The sequence below is a fragment of the Telmatherina bonti genome (assembly GCF_933228915.1).
Source record: "Telmatherina bonti genome assembly, chromosome: 16".
NCBI classification, from domain to species: domain Eukaryota; kingdom Metazoa; phylum Chordata; class Actinopteri; order Atheriniformes; family Telmatherinidae; genus Telmatherina; species Telmatherina bonti.
Window position 1 is genome coordinate 35,334,871 of NC_136614.1, and position 18,101 is coordinate 35,352,971.

At 46.8% G+C, this 18,101-nt stretch overlaps 1 protein-coding gene across 1 annotated transcript; it reads right to left on the reverse strand.

Annotated features, from left to right (window-relative positions):
• Positions 1-357: 357 nt before the first annotated feature.
• On the reverse strand, positions 358-18,028 carry cep85l (centrosomal protein 85L). The gene is made up of 13 exons (XM_079255954.1): positions 17,838-18,028; positions 17,140-17,256; positions 10,756-11,591; positions 9,723-9,808; positions 9,514-9,631; positions 9,278-9,445; positions 9,050-9,202; positions 6,963-7,117; positions 6,756-6,873; positions 1,895-1,945; positions 1,286-1,399; positions 722-905; positions 358-640 (listed from the first exon to the last, which is right to left on the reverse strand). The coding sequence occupies exons 1-13, from the start codon at positions 17,884-17,886 to the stop codon at positions 471-473; spliced, it is 2,319 nt and encodes a 772-aa protein (XP_079112080.1). The 5' UTR covers positions 17,887-18,028; the 3' UTR covers positions 358-470.
• Between the last annotated feature and the right edge of the window lie 73 nt (positions 18,029-18,101).

Below are 18,101 nucleotides of genomic sequence, written 5' to 3' on the forward strand. Positions count from 1 at the left end.
TTGACTCCACGTCTGAGTCATGTCAGAACTTTCACTTCACGTCTTTTTGAGGTTCTGATGATGCTGATCCAGCGGGTCCACAGAACCTCCTGGTGGTTCTGATGAGGAGCAGGAGGTTCTGAGGAGGAGGTTCTGAGGAGGAACAGGAGGTTCTGATGAGGAGAAGAAGGTTGAAATGAGCAGAACGTTCTGAGGAGGAGGTTCTGAGGAGGACCGGGAGGTTCTAAGAAGCAGGAGGTTCGGAGAAGAAGTGGGAGGTTTGGAGGAGGAGGAGGTTCTGAGGAGGAGCGGGAGGTTCTGAGGAGGAGCGGGAGGTTCTGAGGAGGAGGTTCTGAGGAGGAGCGGGAGGTTCTGAGGAGGAGGTTCTGAGGAGAAGTGGGAGGTTCTGAGGAGGAGGTTCTGAGGAGAAGTGGGAGGTTCTGAGGAGGAGCGGGAGGTTCTGAGGAGGAGCGGGAGGTTCTGTTTTGTCTCTATGCGATGCAGCCGTCGTCCAGCTGACCCTGAGCGTATCGCTCCGACATGTTCCTCCTCAGATCGTCGATGTCTCTCCTCAGCTGTCCGACCTCCAGCAGCTTGAAGCTCAGCTCCTCGTCCACCGCCGCCGTCCGGATGTCCGTCTCCTCCGCTGGGACGCTGAATGCTAGATGGAGAAACCACAGGTGAGAAAGGTGAAGAGCTGATGCGGTCGTTGCCATGGTGACTGTGGGCATGATGAACCTACATTTCATGGCGAGCAGCAGGGAGAGGTTGGGCTGCTTCCCCTGAGCTCTCTGAGCCAGAATGCTGCAGAGACCCTGGAGGTCCAGCAGACACAGAGACATCTCCTTTAGCAGCCAGTCCACCTCTGATGTTCCCGCCGGAGGAGGAGGAGGAGGACGATGCTCCGATACATCTTCATCCTGAACCTCAATGAGAACAAGAACACACTTTGGTTTCAGAGCAAAGAAAGGACGATGTTCCCCTGTCTCCACACGTTTTTCACTTCAGACGTCACAGTTAACGAGTCGTAACGTCCTGATCACGTGACTAAAGATGGAAACGTGAGCTTCCTGCTGGTCGTGTTTGAGGTAAACTGTATCCAGATTTCTAGCTCGGCTGAATCAACATGTCAGCTGTTGCCATGGTGAATCTAAGTGTAAAAGGATCAGCCGTTGCCATGGTGAATCTAAGTTTCTGATGCGCTTTATTCCCCACGGACAGACTACTTGTCGTGGAAGCTGAAAACCTGAAGCAGCTGACTTCTCATTGGCTGGATGGTCAGTGAGGTCATCTCCAGGTCTGTTACCTGCAGGAAGACTCCGGCCAGTGGGACTATGCCTCCCTCCTCTTCCTCCTCCAGCAGGTGTGGCTGTTGTTGATGAAGAAGACTCTTCTTCTTCTGCAGCCGTGTGCTGGTTACCTAACAGAACAACACAGGAGCGGCTGAACTGGAGGAGAATTCTGTCTTTTAGTTTCTTTCTATTTAATATCTAATTGAGAAAAGTCCAACCAGGGGAAGTGAAATAACTACAAGGCGGTGTGTGCACATGGTTTCATTTCTCCAGTCAGGTGTAGGACGGGACAACAGGAGATGCAGCCCAAATAAAACCTTTATAAAGCAGTACGCACACGCGTCCCACGCCTGTTTCCATTTTTATCTTGTTAGAATTTAAAATGTTTTCCCTCCATCAATTTGGACTTTTTCTGTAATTTATATTTTATTTAAAATCTCAAAAATCTCACTTTAGATGTCAGATTGAGACAAAAAACAAGTTTCTGTTAATTAGCTGTTAAACCGGACCGGATGATGGACCGGACCGGCTGATAAACCGGACCAGATGATGTCAGGTTGTTTCTGGGCTGCAGGTGACCCCAACAGACTTTAACGGTTAGAATTGATGCGTGATGACCTCACCATTAGTTGTGATGTCAGTCTCTCAATTTCCTCTTTTTGATGCTTGAACAGCTGTGGAGGAACACACACATGTTCATGTCTTTATATGACCTGTGTGTGTGTGTGTGTGTGTGTGTGTGTGGTTATGTGTGCGTGTGGTTATGTGTGTGTGTGGTTATGTGTGTGTGTGTGTGTGTGGTTATGTGTGTGGTTATGTGTGTGTGTGTGGTTATGTGTGTGGTTATGTGTGTGTGTGGTTATGTGTGGATGTGTGTGTGTGTGTGTGTGTGTGTGTGCGTGTGTGTGTGTGTGGTTATGTGTGTGTGTGTGTGGATGTGTGTGTGTGGTTATGTGTGCGTGTGGTTATGTGTGTGTGTGGTTATGTGTGTGTGTGTGTGTGGTTATGTGTGTGTGTGGTTATGTGTGTGTGTGTGTGTGTGTGTGTGTGTGGTTATGTGTGTGTGTGGATGTGTGTGGGTGTGTGTGTGGTTATGTGTGTGTGTGTGGATGTGTGTGTGTGTGTGTGTGTGTGGTTATGTGTGTGTGTGTGTGGTTATGTGTGTGTGTGTGTGTGGTTATGTGTGGATGTGTGTGGTTATGTGTGTGGTTATGTGTGTGTGTGTGTGGTTATGTGTGTGTGTGTGGATGTGTGTGGTTATGTGTGTGGTTATGTGTGTGTGTGTGTGTGTGTGGTTATGTGTGTGTGTGTGGTTATGTGTGTGTGTGTGTGTGGATGTGTGTGGTTATGTGTGTGGTTATGTGTGTGTGTGTGTGTGGTTATGTGTGTGTGTGTGTGTGTGGTTATGTGTGTGGTTATGTGTGTGTGGTTATGTGTGTGTGTGTGTGTGTGGTTATGTGTGTGTGTGTGTGTGTGTGTGGATGTGTGTGGGTGTGTGTGTGGTTATGTGTGTGTGTGTGTGTGTGTGGATGTGTGTGGTTATGTGTGTGTGTGTGTGTGTGTGGATGTGTGTGGTTATGTGTGTGTGTGTGTGTGTGTGGTTATGTGTGTGTGTGTGTGTGTGGTTATGTGTGTGTGTGTGTGGATGTGTGTGGTTATGTGTGTGTGTGTGGTTATGTGTGTGTGTGTGTGTGGATGTGTGTGTGTGTGTGTGGATGTGTGTGGTTATGTGTGTGTGTGGTTATGTGTGTGTGGATGTGTGTGGGTGTGTGTGTGGTTATGTGTGTGTGTGGTTATGTGTGTGTGTGTGGTTATGTGTGTGGTTATGTGTGTGTGTGTGTGTGGATGTGTGTGGGTGTGTGTGTGGTTATGTGTGTGTGTGGTTATGTGTGTGTGTGTGTGTGGTTATGTGTGTGGTTATGTGTGTGTGGATGTGTGTGGGTGTGTGTGTGTGTGGTTATGTGTGTGGTTATGTGTGTGTGTGTGTGTGTGGTTATGTGTGTGTGTGGTTATGTGTGTGTGTGTGTGTGTGTGTGTGGTTATGTGTGTGTGTGTGTGTGTGTGTGTGTGTGTGTGTGTGTGGTTATGTGTGTGTGTGGTTATGTGTGGTTATGTGTGTGTGTGTGTGTGGATGTGTGTGGTTATGTGTGTGTGTGTGTGTGGATGTGTGTGGTTATGTGTGTGTGTGTGTGTGTGTGTGTGTGTGTGTGTGGTTATGTGTGTGTGTGGTTATGTGTGGTTATGTGTGTGTGTGTGTGTGTGTGTGTGGTTATGTGTGTGTGTGTGTGTGGTTATGTGTGTGTGTGTGGTTATGTGTGTGGTTATGTGTGTGTGTGTGTGTGTGTGTGTGTGTGTGGTTATGTCTGTGGTTATGTGTGTGTGTGTGGTTATGTGTGTGTGTGTGGTTATGTGTGTGGTTATGTGTGTGTGTGTGGGTGTGTGTGTGTGTGTGTGGTTATGTGTGTGTGTGTGGGTGTGTGTGTGTGTGTGGGTGTGTGTGTGTGGGGTTATGTGTGTGTGTGTGGATGTGTGTGGTTATGTGTGTGTGTGGTTATGTGTGTGTGGATGTGTGTGTGGTTATGTGTGTGTGTGGTTATGTGTGTGTGTGTGGTTATGTGTGTGGTTATGTGTGTGTGTGTGTGTGGATGTGTGTGGGTGTGTGTGTGGTTATGTGTGTGTGTGGTTATGTGTGTGTGTGTGTGTGTGTGGTTATGTGTGTGTGGATGTGTGTGGGTGTGTGTGTGGTTATGTGTGTGTGTGTGTGTGTGTGTGGTTATGTGTGTGTGTGGTTATGTGTGTGGTTATGTGTGTGTGTGTGTGTGTGGATGTGTGTGGGTGTGTGTGTGGTTATGTGTGTGTGTGGTTATGTGTGTGTGTGTGTGTGGTTATGTGTGTGTGTGGTTATGTGTGTGTGTGTGTGTGTGGATGTGTGTGTGTGTGTGTGTGTGTGTGTGTGGTTATGTGTGTGTGTGGTTATGTGTGGTTATGTGTGTGTGTGTGTGTGTGTGGTTATGTGTGTGTGTGTGTGTGTGTGGTTATGTGTGTGTGTGTGGTTATGTGTGTGGTTATGTGTGTGTGTGTGGTTATGTGTGTGTGTGTGGTTATGTGTGTGGTTATGTGTGTGTGTGTGGGTGTGTGTGTGTGGTTATGTGTGTGTGTGTGGGTGTGTGTGTGTGTGGTTATGTGTGTGGTTATGTGTGTGTGTGGTTATGTGTGTGTGTGTGTGTGTGTGTGTGTGTGGTTATGTGTGTGTGTGTGTGTGTGTGTGGTTATGTGTGTGGTTATGTGTGTGTGGTTATGTGTGTGTGTGGTTATGTGTGTGTGTGGTTATGTGTGTGTGTGTGTGTGTGTGGTTGTGTGTGTGTGTGTGTGTGTGGATGTGTGTGGTTATGTGTGTGTGTGGTTATGTGTGTGTGTGTGTGTGTGTGTTTATGTGTGGTTATGTGTGTGTGTGTGTGTGGTTATGTGTGTGTGTGGTTATGTGTGTGTGTGTGTGTGTGTGTGTGTGTGTGTGTGTTTATGTGTGGTTATGTGTGTGTGTGTGTGGTTATGTGTGGTTATGTGTGTGTGTGTGTGGTTATGTGTGTGTGTGTGTGGTTGTGTGTGTGTGTGTGTGGTTATGTGTGTGGTTATGTGTGTGTGTGGTTATGTGTGTGGTTATGTGTGTGTGTGGTTATGTGTGTGGTTATGTGTGTGTGTGGTTATGTGTGTGGTTATGTGTGTGTGGTTATGTGTGTGTGTGTGTGTGTGGGGTTATGTGTGTGTGTGTGTGTGTGTGTGTGGTTATGTGTGTGTGTGGTTATGTGTGTGTGTGGTTATGTGTGTGTGTGGTTATGTGTGGTTATGTGTGTGTGTGTATGTGGTTATGTGTGTGTGTGGTTATGTGTGGTTATGTGTGTGTGTGTATGTGGTTATGTGTGTGTGTGTGGTTATGTGTGTGTGTGTGGTTATGTGTGTGGTTATGTGTGTGTGTGGTTATGTGTGTGGTTATGTGTGTGTGTGGTTATGTGTGGTTATGTGTGTGTGTGTGGTTATGTGTGTGGTTATGTGTGTGTGTGTGGTTATGTGTGTGTGTGGTTATGTGTGTGGTTATGTGTGTGTGTGTATGTGGTTATGTGTGTGTGTGTGGTTATGTGTGTGGTTATGTGTGTGTGTGTGTGTGTGGTTATGTGTGTGTGTGGTTATGTGTGTGGTTATGTGTGTGGTTATGTGTGTGTGTGTATGTGGTTATGTGTGTGTGTGTGGTTATGTGTGTGGTTATGTGTGTGTGTGTGTGGTTATGTGTGTGTGTGGTTATGTGTGTGGTTATGTGTGTGTGTGTGTGTGTGTGTGTGTGGTTATGTGTGTGTGTGGTTATGTGTGTGGTTATGTGTGTGTGGTTATGTGTGTGTGTGTGTGTGGTTATGTGTGTGTGTGTGTGTGTGGTTATGTGTGTGTGTGTGTGTGTGTGTGTGGTTATGTGTGTGGTTATGTGTGTGTGTGGTTATGTGTGTGGTTATGTGTGTGGTTATGTGTGTGTGTGGTTATGTGTGTGGTTATGTGTGTGGTTATGTGTGTGTGTGTATGTGGTTATGTGTGTGTGTGTGGTTATGTGTGTGTGTGTGTGTGTGTGTGGTTATGTGTGTGTGTGGTTATGTGTGTGGTTATGTGTGTGGTTATGTGTGTGTGTGTATGTGGTTATGTGTGTGTGTGTGGTTATGTGTGTGGTTATGTGTGTGTGTGTGTGTGGTTATGTGTGTGGTTATGTGTGTGGTTATGTGTGTGGTTATGTGTGTGTGTGTATGTGGTTATGTGTGTGTGTGTGGTTATGTGTGTGGTTATGTGTGTGTGTGTGTGTGTGGTTATGTGTGTGTGTGGTTATGTGTGTGGTTATGTGTGTGGTTATGTGTGTGGTTATGTGTGTGTGTGTGTGTGTGTGTGTGGTTATTTGTGTGTGTGGTTATGTGTGTGGTTATGTGTGTATGTGGTTATTTGTGTGTGTGGTTATGTGTGTGTGTGTGTGTGTGTGGTTATGTGTGTGGTTATGTGTGTGGTTCTGTGTGTGGTTCTGTGTGTGTGTGTGTGTGTGTGGTTATTTGTGTGTGTGGTTATGTGTGTGGTTATGTGTGTATGTGGTTATTTGTGTGTGTGGTTATGTGTGTGTGTGTGTGTGTGTGTGTGTGTGTGGTTATGTGTGTGGTTATGTGTGTGGTTCTGTGTGTGGTTCTGTGTGTGTGTGTGTGTGTGTGGTTATGTGTGTGTGTGGTTATGTGTGTGGTTATGTGTGTGGTTCTGTGTGTGGTTCTGTGTGTGTGTGTGTGTGTGTGGTTATGTGTGTGGTTATGTGTGTGGTTCTGTGTGTGGTTCTGTGTGTGGTTCTGTGTGTGTGTGTGTGTGTGTGGTTATGTGTGTGTGTGGTTATGTGTGTGGTTATGTGTGTGTGTGTGTGTGTGTGTGTGTGTGGTTCTGTGTGTGGTTATGTGTGTGTGTGTGTGTGTGTGTTACCCTGCTGCTGTGTTCCTGCTGCTGCAGCAGCTGACTGTTTTCCACCTCGAGTCTCTTCAGGTCCTGCATCGGCAGCCTCACACCATCATCCAGACACTGCTGCACCTTCTGCTGCAGGCTGTACAGAAACACACGTGTTGCTGGTTCAATCCCCACCTTTCCCACTCTGCCTGGGAGCCGTGGACGTTATCATGCGTTGCTTTGCACCTGTGCACAGACGCGATGAGCTCCTTCTCTCTGTTGGCCTGGACCTGGATCATGAAGTCCTTCTCTTTGATCCGGGCGCATCCTTCCTCCAGGTTCTTCTGCAGCCGGGAAACCGTCTCCTCCAGATCTTTGGCTTTCCGCTGTAGCTCCTCCTGCTGAGCACAGAATCAGAACTACTGAGCTTCATCTGGACCAGTCTGAGTCCAGCTTTCCTCATGGGGAACTAGAAGTACTGCTGCCCCACTCGATCCTGTCTGGCAGGTTTTTAATCAGAACAATGAAATATGATCCCATTCCACCCGTTTTATCATCGTCACACTCAGGATTCATTCTAAGATTTTCCTTTTAAAGCCCTCAGTGGTTTCTAGGCTGCAGCTTCTCTGACTTGGACGAAGTGGTTAGGGAAAGGGAAGGATGGATGGGTTTCTGTTACAACTCTGACCTGTGAACTCCTGCGAGCCTCAGGCAGCAGAAAACAGAGTTTATTCCATCCAGGTCCCAGGACTGGAACAACAGATTTTAACCAGCAACCTTCCCCTTCGCTACCATCGATCGAGCTGATTTAGTTTGTTTTGGTCTCTTGTTTGTTTGCTGCTGTCAAAGATTCTTCCCGTCCTTCTTCTTCTTCCTTTACTAAAATCAGAAACAATCTGTCCCGAACTTTGAAGTAAAACAGACTGAGAACTAATAAATCCAGCTTTATACCCCCCAGGTGTATCATCAGGTGTATTATCAGGTGAATCAGCAGGTGTATTATCAGGTGTATCATCAGGTGTATTATCAGGTGTATCATCAGGTGAATCAGCAGGTGTATTATCAGGTGAATCATCAGGTGAATCATCAGGTGTATCATCAGGTGTATCATCAGGTGTATCAGCAGGTGAATCAGCAGGTGTATTATCAGGTGAATCATCAGGTGAATCATCAGGTGAATCATCAGGTGTATCATCAGGTGTATCATCAGGTGTATCAGCAGGTGTATCATCAGGTGAATCATCAGGTGAATCATCAGGTGAATCATCAGGTGTATCATCAGGTGTATTATCAGGTGTATCAGCAGGTGTATTATCAGGTGAATCAGCAGGTGTATTATCAGGTGAATCATCAGGTGTATTATCAGGTGAATCATCAGGTGTATTATCAGGTGAATCATCAGGTGTATTATCAGGTGAATCATCAGGTGTATTATCAGGTGAATCATCAGGTGTATTATCAGGTGAATCATCAGGTGTATTATCAGGTGAATCATCAGGTGTATTATCAGGTGAATCAGCAGGTGTATTATCAGGTGAATCAGCAGGTGTATTATCAGGTGAATCAGCAGGTGTATTATCAGGTGAATCAGCAGGTGTATTATCAGGTGTATTATCAGGTGAATCAGCAGGTGTATCATCAGGTGTATTATCAGGTGTATCATCAGGTGTATTATCAGGTGAATCAGCAGGTGTATCATCAGGTGTATCATCAGGTGAATCAGCAGGTGTATTATCAGGTGTATCATCAGGTGTATTATCAGGTGTATTATCAGGTGTATCATCAGGTGTATTATCAGGTGTATCATCAGGTGTATTATCAGGTGTATTATCAGGTGTATTATCAGGTGAATCAGCAGGTGTATCATCAGGTGTATTATCAGGTGTATTATCAGGTGAATCAGCAGGTGTATTATCAGGTGAATCAGCAGGTGTATCAGCAGGTGTATTATCAGGTGTATTATCAGGTGAATCAGCAGGTGTATCATCAGGTGTATCATCAGGTGTATCATCAGGTGTATTATCAGGTGTATCATCAGGTGTATTATCAGGTGTATCATCAGGTGTACTATCAGGTGTATCATCAGGTGTATCATCAGGTGTATCATCAGGTGTATTATCAGGTGTATCATCAGGTGTACTATCAGGTGTATTATCAGGTGTATTATCAGGTGTATTATCAGGTGAATCAGCAGGTGTATTATCAGGTGTATCATCAGGTGTATCATCAGGTGAATCAGCAGGTGTATTATCAGGTGAATCATCAGGTGTATTATCAGGTGAATCATCAGGTGTATTATCAGGTGAATCAGCAGGTGTACCGTGTGCTGCTACCTGATTGGACTGGACCTGCACCTCGTCCAGCGTGGGCAGGTCAGACAGGTATTTCTCCAGCGTCTCGATGCGCTGCTGTTTTTCTTTGTTCTGGTCGCTCTCCCTCTGACATTTCTTCTTCAGGCTGCTGATGTAACGATCCCTGGTCTTTATCTGTCAGTCAGATGAAGATTCCCATCAGACATGAGGAGGAAACAAGACGTTCTCTGCGTGAATCAGCAGTCGTACCTTCTCCTCCAGTTTTCTGATATCCTCCGTGTATCTCTGTGTGACTTGACTGAAGAACTTGTTCACATGGAGAACTTCCAGTTCCGCCAGGACAAGTTTCTTTCCCAGCTCCTCATCGCAGCACAGCATGTCAGGTGTGTGTGCACACCGTCGTCTCACCGCTGAGTCCTGAAGGACGACCAGGATTATAAACTCTGCACCATGAATCTGAACCGTCATCAGAGACTCCATCTCACCTCAACGCTTGGAAGAACGGGGTCTTCATACAGGCCTCTCTGGCTCTGCAGGACCTGCTGAACTCTGAGCTCGTTCTCTCTGATTCGAGCATGAAGCTGCAAGATCTGCTGCTTCTGTCTGAGAAGCACACAGCAGACGGCCGTCTTTAGTACTGCGGGAGGAAACGTCCAGAAGGAATGGGGAGAAGGAAGGAGAACTCTCCTCTTACCTGTTGATCTCCAGCTCTCTCTGCCTCAGCAGCCCCTCTTTCACCTTCACCAGGGTGCTGACGGGAAGTGCCCCCCCACTCAGCATCTGAAAACACAAACACATCACAGTCCATCCATCCGTTCATTTCCCTCCACTTCATCCGGGTTGGGAAGCAGCCGGAGGCTCTGGATCTGGTCTCTTCCTCACTGGGACGTCTCCTCCTCTTCCTCTCATCGTGTGCTTTTCACCAGACTGCCAGTTCAACTCTGTTTGACCTCCTTCTGCTTTTTCACTCTCATTTATTCATCATTTAAAGATTTTAAGCCCTTTATACACCAGTTATACCTCTCATTAGATAAACCTCCTGATGTCAGCATCATCATCATCATTTGAACCAAGCCTTCAACAAGAACATTACAACTGTCGACAACTCATTTCAGTTCAGCTTTAAACCGTTTTCACTACATTAAATAAGCATTTTGTGTTTGAAACACTTTAGCTATTCGGCTTCTTTGTCGTTTCCGCTTCCTTCAGCATCGACTGTTGTAAAATGGCCGCCACGCCGGGGAGGGGCCAGCAGCCGCACTGGCACTTGTCATAATTTCTCCAGAAATGACATATGATATAGTATGAAATGATATAGTTCTAACATTCTGACAAATGACCTGATACGACCTGACATTCATCAGCCACAACATTAAAAATGTCTTCACATTTTAACAGCTCTACAAACCAGTAAAGCGCCGACACACGAGGTGTTCTCCTGCTTCGACTCAGAGACCTAAAATCTGACCTACTGGTCTTTTGGGTTTCAAGAGCTCAGAGGAGATCAGGAATCTCCTCACACTCTGCACATCTGCAGGCAGAAGCTGTGGCCTGTTACATCATATAGCCGCTGATGCCAGATGTGATGAAATCACATCTCAGCTGACGTGGAGATTTGTCACCAACGTCGGTCTCTGCTGCACTAACTGAGCTTCCCAGAGATGCAGGATGAAACTCCTTTTAGGATGAAAAACAAAATATTCCGTCAGTCTCGATGCTGCTCTCACCTGGTTAAGCCCTGGCTCCTGTTGCCATGGCGACGGCCCATCCACTCCACAGCTGTCTGAACCAGAAGGGCCCATCGGACGAGGCTCCCCCTTGTACTCCATCTGCTCGGTCAGCCACATCTGCGTGCGAACAGCTGGCTGGATGGGAGATCCTCTGTCTGCTCTCTGACCCACAGGTGAGTCTACCTGTGTGGGTAAGGCGTGGCCGTACACCTGTCCAGCTTCATGAGCCGGTTTGGCTTCAGGTAGAGCGCTGAAGTTCATGTCCAGACTCTTCTGTCTCAGGGGAGAGGAATGAGCCGAGGAAGAAAAGAGGTCTGTTTCCAGAGGAGATCTGCTGCTGTGGTGAACCCGGTAGGAGGGTCTGGATCCTGGAGAGCGCTGCAGAAGGCTGCTGCACATCAGCGAAGAGGACAGCGGCAGATACAGGTCTGCGTTGGAACCCAGGCTCTCCTTTCTATAAGCCTTCAGTAAGCTTCTATCCAGGGAACCTTGGGTGTCTGGGTTGTACCGCCGTCCTGCAGATGTCCTTTTAGAGGTCTTATCAGCTCCTGATGACAGCTTGGTGAAGGAGGACGACCTGCGGATGGGCTGATGGTCCTTCATGTCCAGACAGCTTGGCAGCCCCCCAGGAGAAGCGGCTGGGATGGGAAGGTGGACCGGCCTGCTCCAGTGGCCGGTGCTGTGGGGTGAAACGGGGATTCTAAGACGACTCCCTGGTGAGGATGATGGAGACGGGAGGACCGAGACGATCGGGATACCTTCATCGTCCAGGTTCAGGTGGTGCTGGGACGGCGGCTGGAAGGACAGAGGTGTTGTACTGGAGCTGGAGTCGTCTACAGGAGAAGATGGAACCAAAGAGGACGTTAAAAAGACTTTTCCGTGAATCTACAGCCGACTGTTTCTGAAAATATTCTGGTTTGACTTTGGTTTCACAATCAGGAGACCAACAATCAGTTCAAAGAACTTTAACAACCACAGCAGGAATAAAATTATGATTAAGTCATCCATTCTCCACCGGGGTAGCAGCAGCCTAAGTAGGGAAACCCAGACTTTCCTCTCCCCAGCCACATTTACCAACTCTGTGGGGGGGATCCCGAGGCGTTCCCAGGCCAGCCGAGAGATATAATCCCTCCAGCGTGTCCTGTGTCTTCCCTGGGGTCTCCTCCCAGAGGGACGTGCCTGGAACACCTCACCAGGGAGGTCCAGGAGGCATCCTGACCAGATGCCCGAGCCACCTCAACTGGTTCCTCTCGATGCAGAGGAGCAGCGGCTCTACTCTGATCTCCTCCTGGATGACCGAGCTCCTCACCCTATCTCTAAGGGAGAGCCCGGCCACCCTGCGGAGGAAACCCATTTCAACCGCCTGTATACGAGATCTCGTTCTTTCAGTCACGACCCACAGCTCATGACCATAGGTGAGGGTAGGAACGTAGATCGACTGGTAAATCGAGAGCTTCGCCTTCTGGCTCAGCTCCTTCTTCACCACGACAGACCGGCGCAGAGTCCGCATTACTGCAGACGCTGCACCGATCCGTCTGTCGATCTCATGCTCCATCCTTCCCTCACTTGTGAACAAGACCCCGAGATATTTAAACTCCTCCACTTGAGGCAGGACCTTGATCATCGAACTGCGGCCCAGGGAATCCTGATGCCAGGTGTACATATGGACACTCTTATGCTGGAACATGGTATTTGTTATGGACAATCCATGACGAGCACAGAAGTCCAATAACAAAACACCATTTGGGTTCAGAGGGGGGGGACCATGCCTCCCAATCACTCCCCTCCAGGTCTCGCTGTCATTGCCCATGTGAGCATTGAAGTCCCCCAGCAGAACAATGGAGTCCCCAGAAGGAGCACCCTCCAGCACTCCCTCCAAGGACTCCAGAAAGGGTGGGTACTCTGAACTGCTGTTCGGTGCATAAGCACAGACAACAGTCAGGACCCGTCCCCCCACCCGGAGGCGGAGGGAGGCTATCCTCTTGTCCACTGGATGATGATCAGTAAAACTGTAAGAAACATTTAAACATAAAAAACATCTTTTTTTTTTTGTTTTTGTTATTTACTGGACCTATAGTCTGAATAAAGAAAGAAGGTAAAAAAGGATAAATGCATGACATAAGAAGAACTTTAATCCATAATTATCATGTCAATATTTTACAGGAGGGTAATTAAAGCAAGTCTGGTTTCCATGGAGCCATTTTATCAACATATTAGATATTTCTATGATTCCATGCTTATTAAAACATCAGTCTTTCTATGATTACTCGTAGACTGTCACAAAATCATTTAGTGCCCACATGTCGTGGTCCCACAGCCATGACCTCATTCAACTGATGGCGTATCTGTAAACACCTAAAGAAGGCTTTGGTTTCTACTTCGTATTCCCTCTACATGTCAAACCTGTTTACAGCTCCCGTCTGTATTAAGCTCCAGTCTGCAGTAACGTTTGTAATCCTCCATATTTAAAATGTAGAGCCTGTGTTGCTTGGCATGAAATCCGTGTCGTACACATCCCCTCCGCAACATCTTCTCTGCCTCCTCCCAGTTTGAAATATTTCCCACCATATTTTTCGAGATGCTTTGATGCAGGAGCGATCGTCAGGAAGGTTGTCTGTCAGTTAAGACTTGTCAGGTGATCCTGCAGATGATTTCCTTCCACATTGCACTAAATTGTGATTCACAAAGACACACCAGTGTTCTAAATTGTACTGCATGAAAATAATCCCCTAGAATTGTGAGCACCAGCCCCCCTTTTTCTTTTAATAACTTGTTTTACGAAGAGAAGAGAAGAGAAGAGAAGATAAGAAGAGATCAGCTTATCTGTTTTAATTAGTTGCATTAGAGAAAGATAAAACTGTTGAGGCAGAATAACTTTAACTGAAGTTAAATATAGGGAAAGTAGGAAGTTCCATCTGGAAATTTCTCATTTTAAATTCATGTTTAAGGAAAAAAATCTGCTTCAAATAATTCTGTAACACTTTGAGATCAACTCCTGAGAACTTCATGTACTTTGTGACACGTCTCAAAGGATTGTCTGTGTATTATGATGTTTTCAGTCTTCATGCTGGTGACCAGCACAGTTCATCCAATTTGTTTTCTTCTTTATGATATAGTAGTAATTATATTATAATTGATGCATTAATAGTTGTCTTAGTTCTCTGATTTGGATGCTATAGTACCCATAACTACAAAAAACTGTGTTATTACACCTCTGACTACAAGTACATCTTTAACAAAGCACTCAGCACATCGGCAGTAGGCATTTTATTGTAAACAATCAATAACTGATGTGCAAAAACGAGAACTGAAAGTGTCCTTTCTCATAATGCAACCTTCATTATATAGTCAGTTATCTCTGCCACTACAGTTTTATTGTGTTCCTGTGTAACCTGTTCCGTTTAAGCTACATTGTCTAGTTTGGGTTGCGGGTAAACGTTCTTTTAGTGTTCTTCAAAGCCATGTTGATATGTCCGGTTTATACATTTTATTCTCTGTGTTTTAACGTGTGTTACGGCCCGTGACCTGTCATCTAGCTGATCACCATGGTTCTCTTCCTGGCACCGCCCTCAGACGGATGTGCTGGATGCTGATTGGTCGCCCACACGCCCACCTACCATTGATTGGCTGGACCTTCTGCTGAGCACCAGAATGAAGGCTGTCAACGACCTTCGTTCGGGATTGTAGCTGGGTTGGCGCCAGCTTTGGTTTCTGCTTTTGTTGTTGGGTTTGTTTTGGCTTTTGTCTGTGACTCTTGATACTTTTTAAAGGACAAGCAGGTCCTAAATAAAGCCTTCATTTTTGTGCATCTTCCTGGTTTCCTTGTGTTAATGTTGCCACCCCTTTGTACCCCTTTGTACCCTGGATAAACTCCATCGGGAATGTGACTACGTGCTTTGTTGAGGGAAAGTTTTTAACTGGGAAATGTACTGAGGAATTTTTTGATGCACTGTGAGACGTCCCATGAAGCACTGGTGGAACGTCCCATGATGCACTGGGAGACGTCCCATGATGCACTGGGAGACGTCCCATTAAGCACTGGTAGAACGTCCCATGATGCACTGGGAGACGTCCCATGATGCACTGGGAGACGTCCCATGATGCACTGGGAGACGTCCCATTAAGCACTGGTGGAACGTCCCATGATGCACTGGGAGATGTCCCATGATGCACTGGGAGACGTCCCATGATGCACTGGGAGACGTCCCATGATGCACTGGGAGACGTCCCATGATGCACTGGGAGATGTCCCATGATGCACTGGGAGACGTCCCATGATGCACTGGGAGACGTCCCATGATGCACTGGCCTCCTCCGCTCTCTTTCTTCTCCATGTAGAAACATCAGATGTTCTCATTCATGTCTTTCTCAGATCAGAGAATCGTGGATCAGAGTTCTGCTACTGGTTGCTACTGCTACTCTTCCCTGTTCTCCCCACCCCAACCAGTCCAGGAAGATGGACCTCCTTCATGGTTCTGGTTCTGATGGAGCTTTTCCTTCTGGTTCTGATGGAGCTTTTCCTTCTGGTTCTGGTTCTGATGGAGCTTTTCCTTCTGGTTCTGATGGAGCTTTTCCTTCCTGGTTCTGGTTCTGATGGAGCTTTTCCTTCTGGTTCTGATGGAGCTTTTCCTTCCTGGTTCTGGTTCTGATGGAGCTTTTCCTTCTGGTTCTGGTTCTGATAGAGGTTTTCCTTCTGGTTCTGATGGAGCTTTTCCTTCCTGGTTCTGGTTCTGATGGAGGTTTTCCTTCTGGTTCTGATGGAGCTTTTCCTTCCTGGTTCTGGTTCTGATGGAGGTTTTCCTTCCTGGTTCTGGTTCTGATGGAGGTTTTCCTTCTGGTTCTGATGGAGCTTTTCCTTCCTGGTTCTGGTTCTGATGGAGGTTTTCCTTCCTGGTTCTGGTTCTGATGGAGGTTTTCCTTCTGGTTCTGATGGAGCTTTTCCTTCCTGGTTCTGGTTCTGATGGAGGTTTTCCTCCCTGGTTCTGGTTCTGATGGAGGTTTTCCTTCTGGTTCTGATGGAGCTTTTCCTTCTGGTTCTGGTTCTGATAGAGGTTTTCCTTCTGGTTCTGGTTCTGATGGAGGTTTTCCTTCCTGGTTCTGGTTCTGATGGAGGTTTTCCTTCATGGTTCTGGTTCTGATGGAGCTTTTCCTTCATGGTTCTGGTTCTGATGGAGGTTTTCCTTCATGGTTCTGGTTCTGATGGAGCTTTTCCTTCATGGTTCTGGTTCTGATGGAGGTTTTCCTTCCTGGTTCTGGTTCTGATGGAGGTTTTCCTTCTGTTTCTGGTTCTGATGGAGGTTTTCCTTCCTGGTTCTGGTTCTGATGGAGCTTTTCCTTCCTGGTTCTGGTTCTGATGGAGGTTTTCCTTCCTGGTTCTGGTTCTGATGGAGGTTTTCCTTCTGGTTCTGATGGAGCTTTTCCTTCCTGTTTCTGGTTCTGATGGAGGTTTTCCTTCCTGGTTCTGGTTCTGATAGAGGTTTTCCTTCTGGTTCTGGTTCTGATGGAGCTTTACCTCTCCACTGTCCTGTCGTGCAGCTCAGATTGGAGGATCTCCTCCAGTCCACTGGTTTCCTTAGCTCCATCATTAGTCTATGAACTGGTTTATATGAACACAGCTGTTATAAACTGGACTGATGCGGATCATTTAGCGACATGTTTTTATAACCAGGCAGCTGTGGCTCACGAGGAAGAGCAGTTGCCTATCAATCTGAAGGTTGGTGGATTGACTACATGCCTAAGTGTCCTTGAGCACAACATGAACCCTGCGTTGCCTGGTGATGTGTCCATCAGGGCATGAAAGTGAATGGATGACTGCGCCGTTTACTGGTCAACATGACTGGAAAGTAGTTTCATTGGTGGGATGAATGGGAGTGTGTCTGTAAAAGTCACTTGTTTTTCTTCAGCTTGTTTGTAGGTTTTTAGGTCTTCCCAGTTTTCTTTATGTTTTTGGTAAACCTGTTTTTCCTTACAGGCGTGACAGCTCGGTAGGTTTTCCGTTTAGACTGAGCAGCTGAGGTTGTAGTGGTGTTATATTTGCTCTGAGATGGACTGGCGACCTGTCCAGGTGTACCTGCCTTCTGCCTGATGATTGCTGGGACGGGCTCCAGCTTCCTACCACTCTTAACTGGACCAGGCAGTATAGGAAATGGATTGATGATAGAGCTACACTCATAAAGCTCCTATTGGAACAGGAAATGTGTTTGGCTCAAATCAGCAGTCAGACGATCATTCTGCTTGCTACGATGATGGACAGGACAAGTAAAAAAGTGATTTGATGTGTTGTGAACTGGTGTAGAATAGATAAAGCTGGACTGAACAGAAACTTTCCTCTATCATGGCTGACAAACAGCCTGAACTCTGAGGATGAAGCAGAGGTCCTACCTTCCACGCTGTCCGAGCAGTAAGTACCGATTCCCGTGTCTCCGCTGTCAGACACCATGCTCTGTCTGCGCCCATCACGGATACAGGGTCCAGACACCCAGCCTGGGGGGGCACCACCTATAAGTCAACAGGCCAGCTGTTACTCTGACATGCAGGTTATAGATAAAAATGCTTCCTTTAGTTTAATTGTGACAACTTTCTGTTTGTGCCTCGGGCCAGTGATTGCTGGGATGGACTCCAGCTTTCCCATGACCCTGAGATAGACAGATAGATGGATAGGTGGATGGATGGATAGAAGGTAACTGTACAAACTTCCAGTTATAAAAACTCAGTTGAACATTTTCATTTTCTCCAACATTTTTACAAAAGCACATTTATCCACAAAGAGCTTTTTTTCATCGTCTTCTCTTCTTAAAGCGTATTTGTTTAATTTAATTCATGATTATCTGTAATGCGTGCCTGATAACATGTTATTACAGGCCTTATAAATCACTTCGTTCATCAGTCTAGCTTCATCTTCCAAATTTTCCGTCACGTGATCACATCACACATTAAAAACAGTGTCGGATGGGTTTTAGCTCCAGAACCAGGACTCTATTCAGAACAGCTGGTCTCTGTTAGCCGCGGAACTGCAGCTGTTCTGGGCCTTTAACCCACTATCAGACTGGACCTCACACCGAACCTCCAGAACCTCTCACCATATTTCTGAGATTCGCTGCCGTCTTCGAAGTCGCTCCTGGACCACATTCCGTTTGGTTTGGAGCCGCGGTCCGATCAGAGGACAAAAGGGCTGAAAGGGTTCGGAGAAGATCCTGGTTCTGGCTCAGTCATGGCGCTTTCCTTCCAACTCTCTGCGTTTTACTAACATATTCAGCCACGGACGACATCCTGTTGTAGCATACTGGACTCGTTGCCTTCAACGTACGACGTGCACGCAGTCGAGACTCCTCCTTCGCAACGCC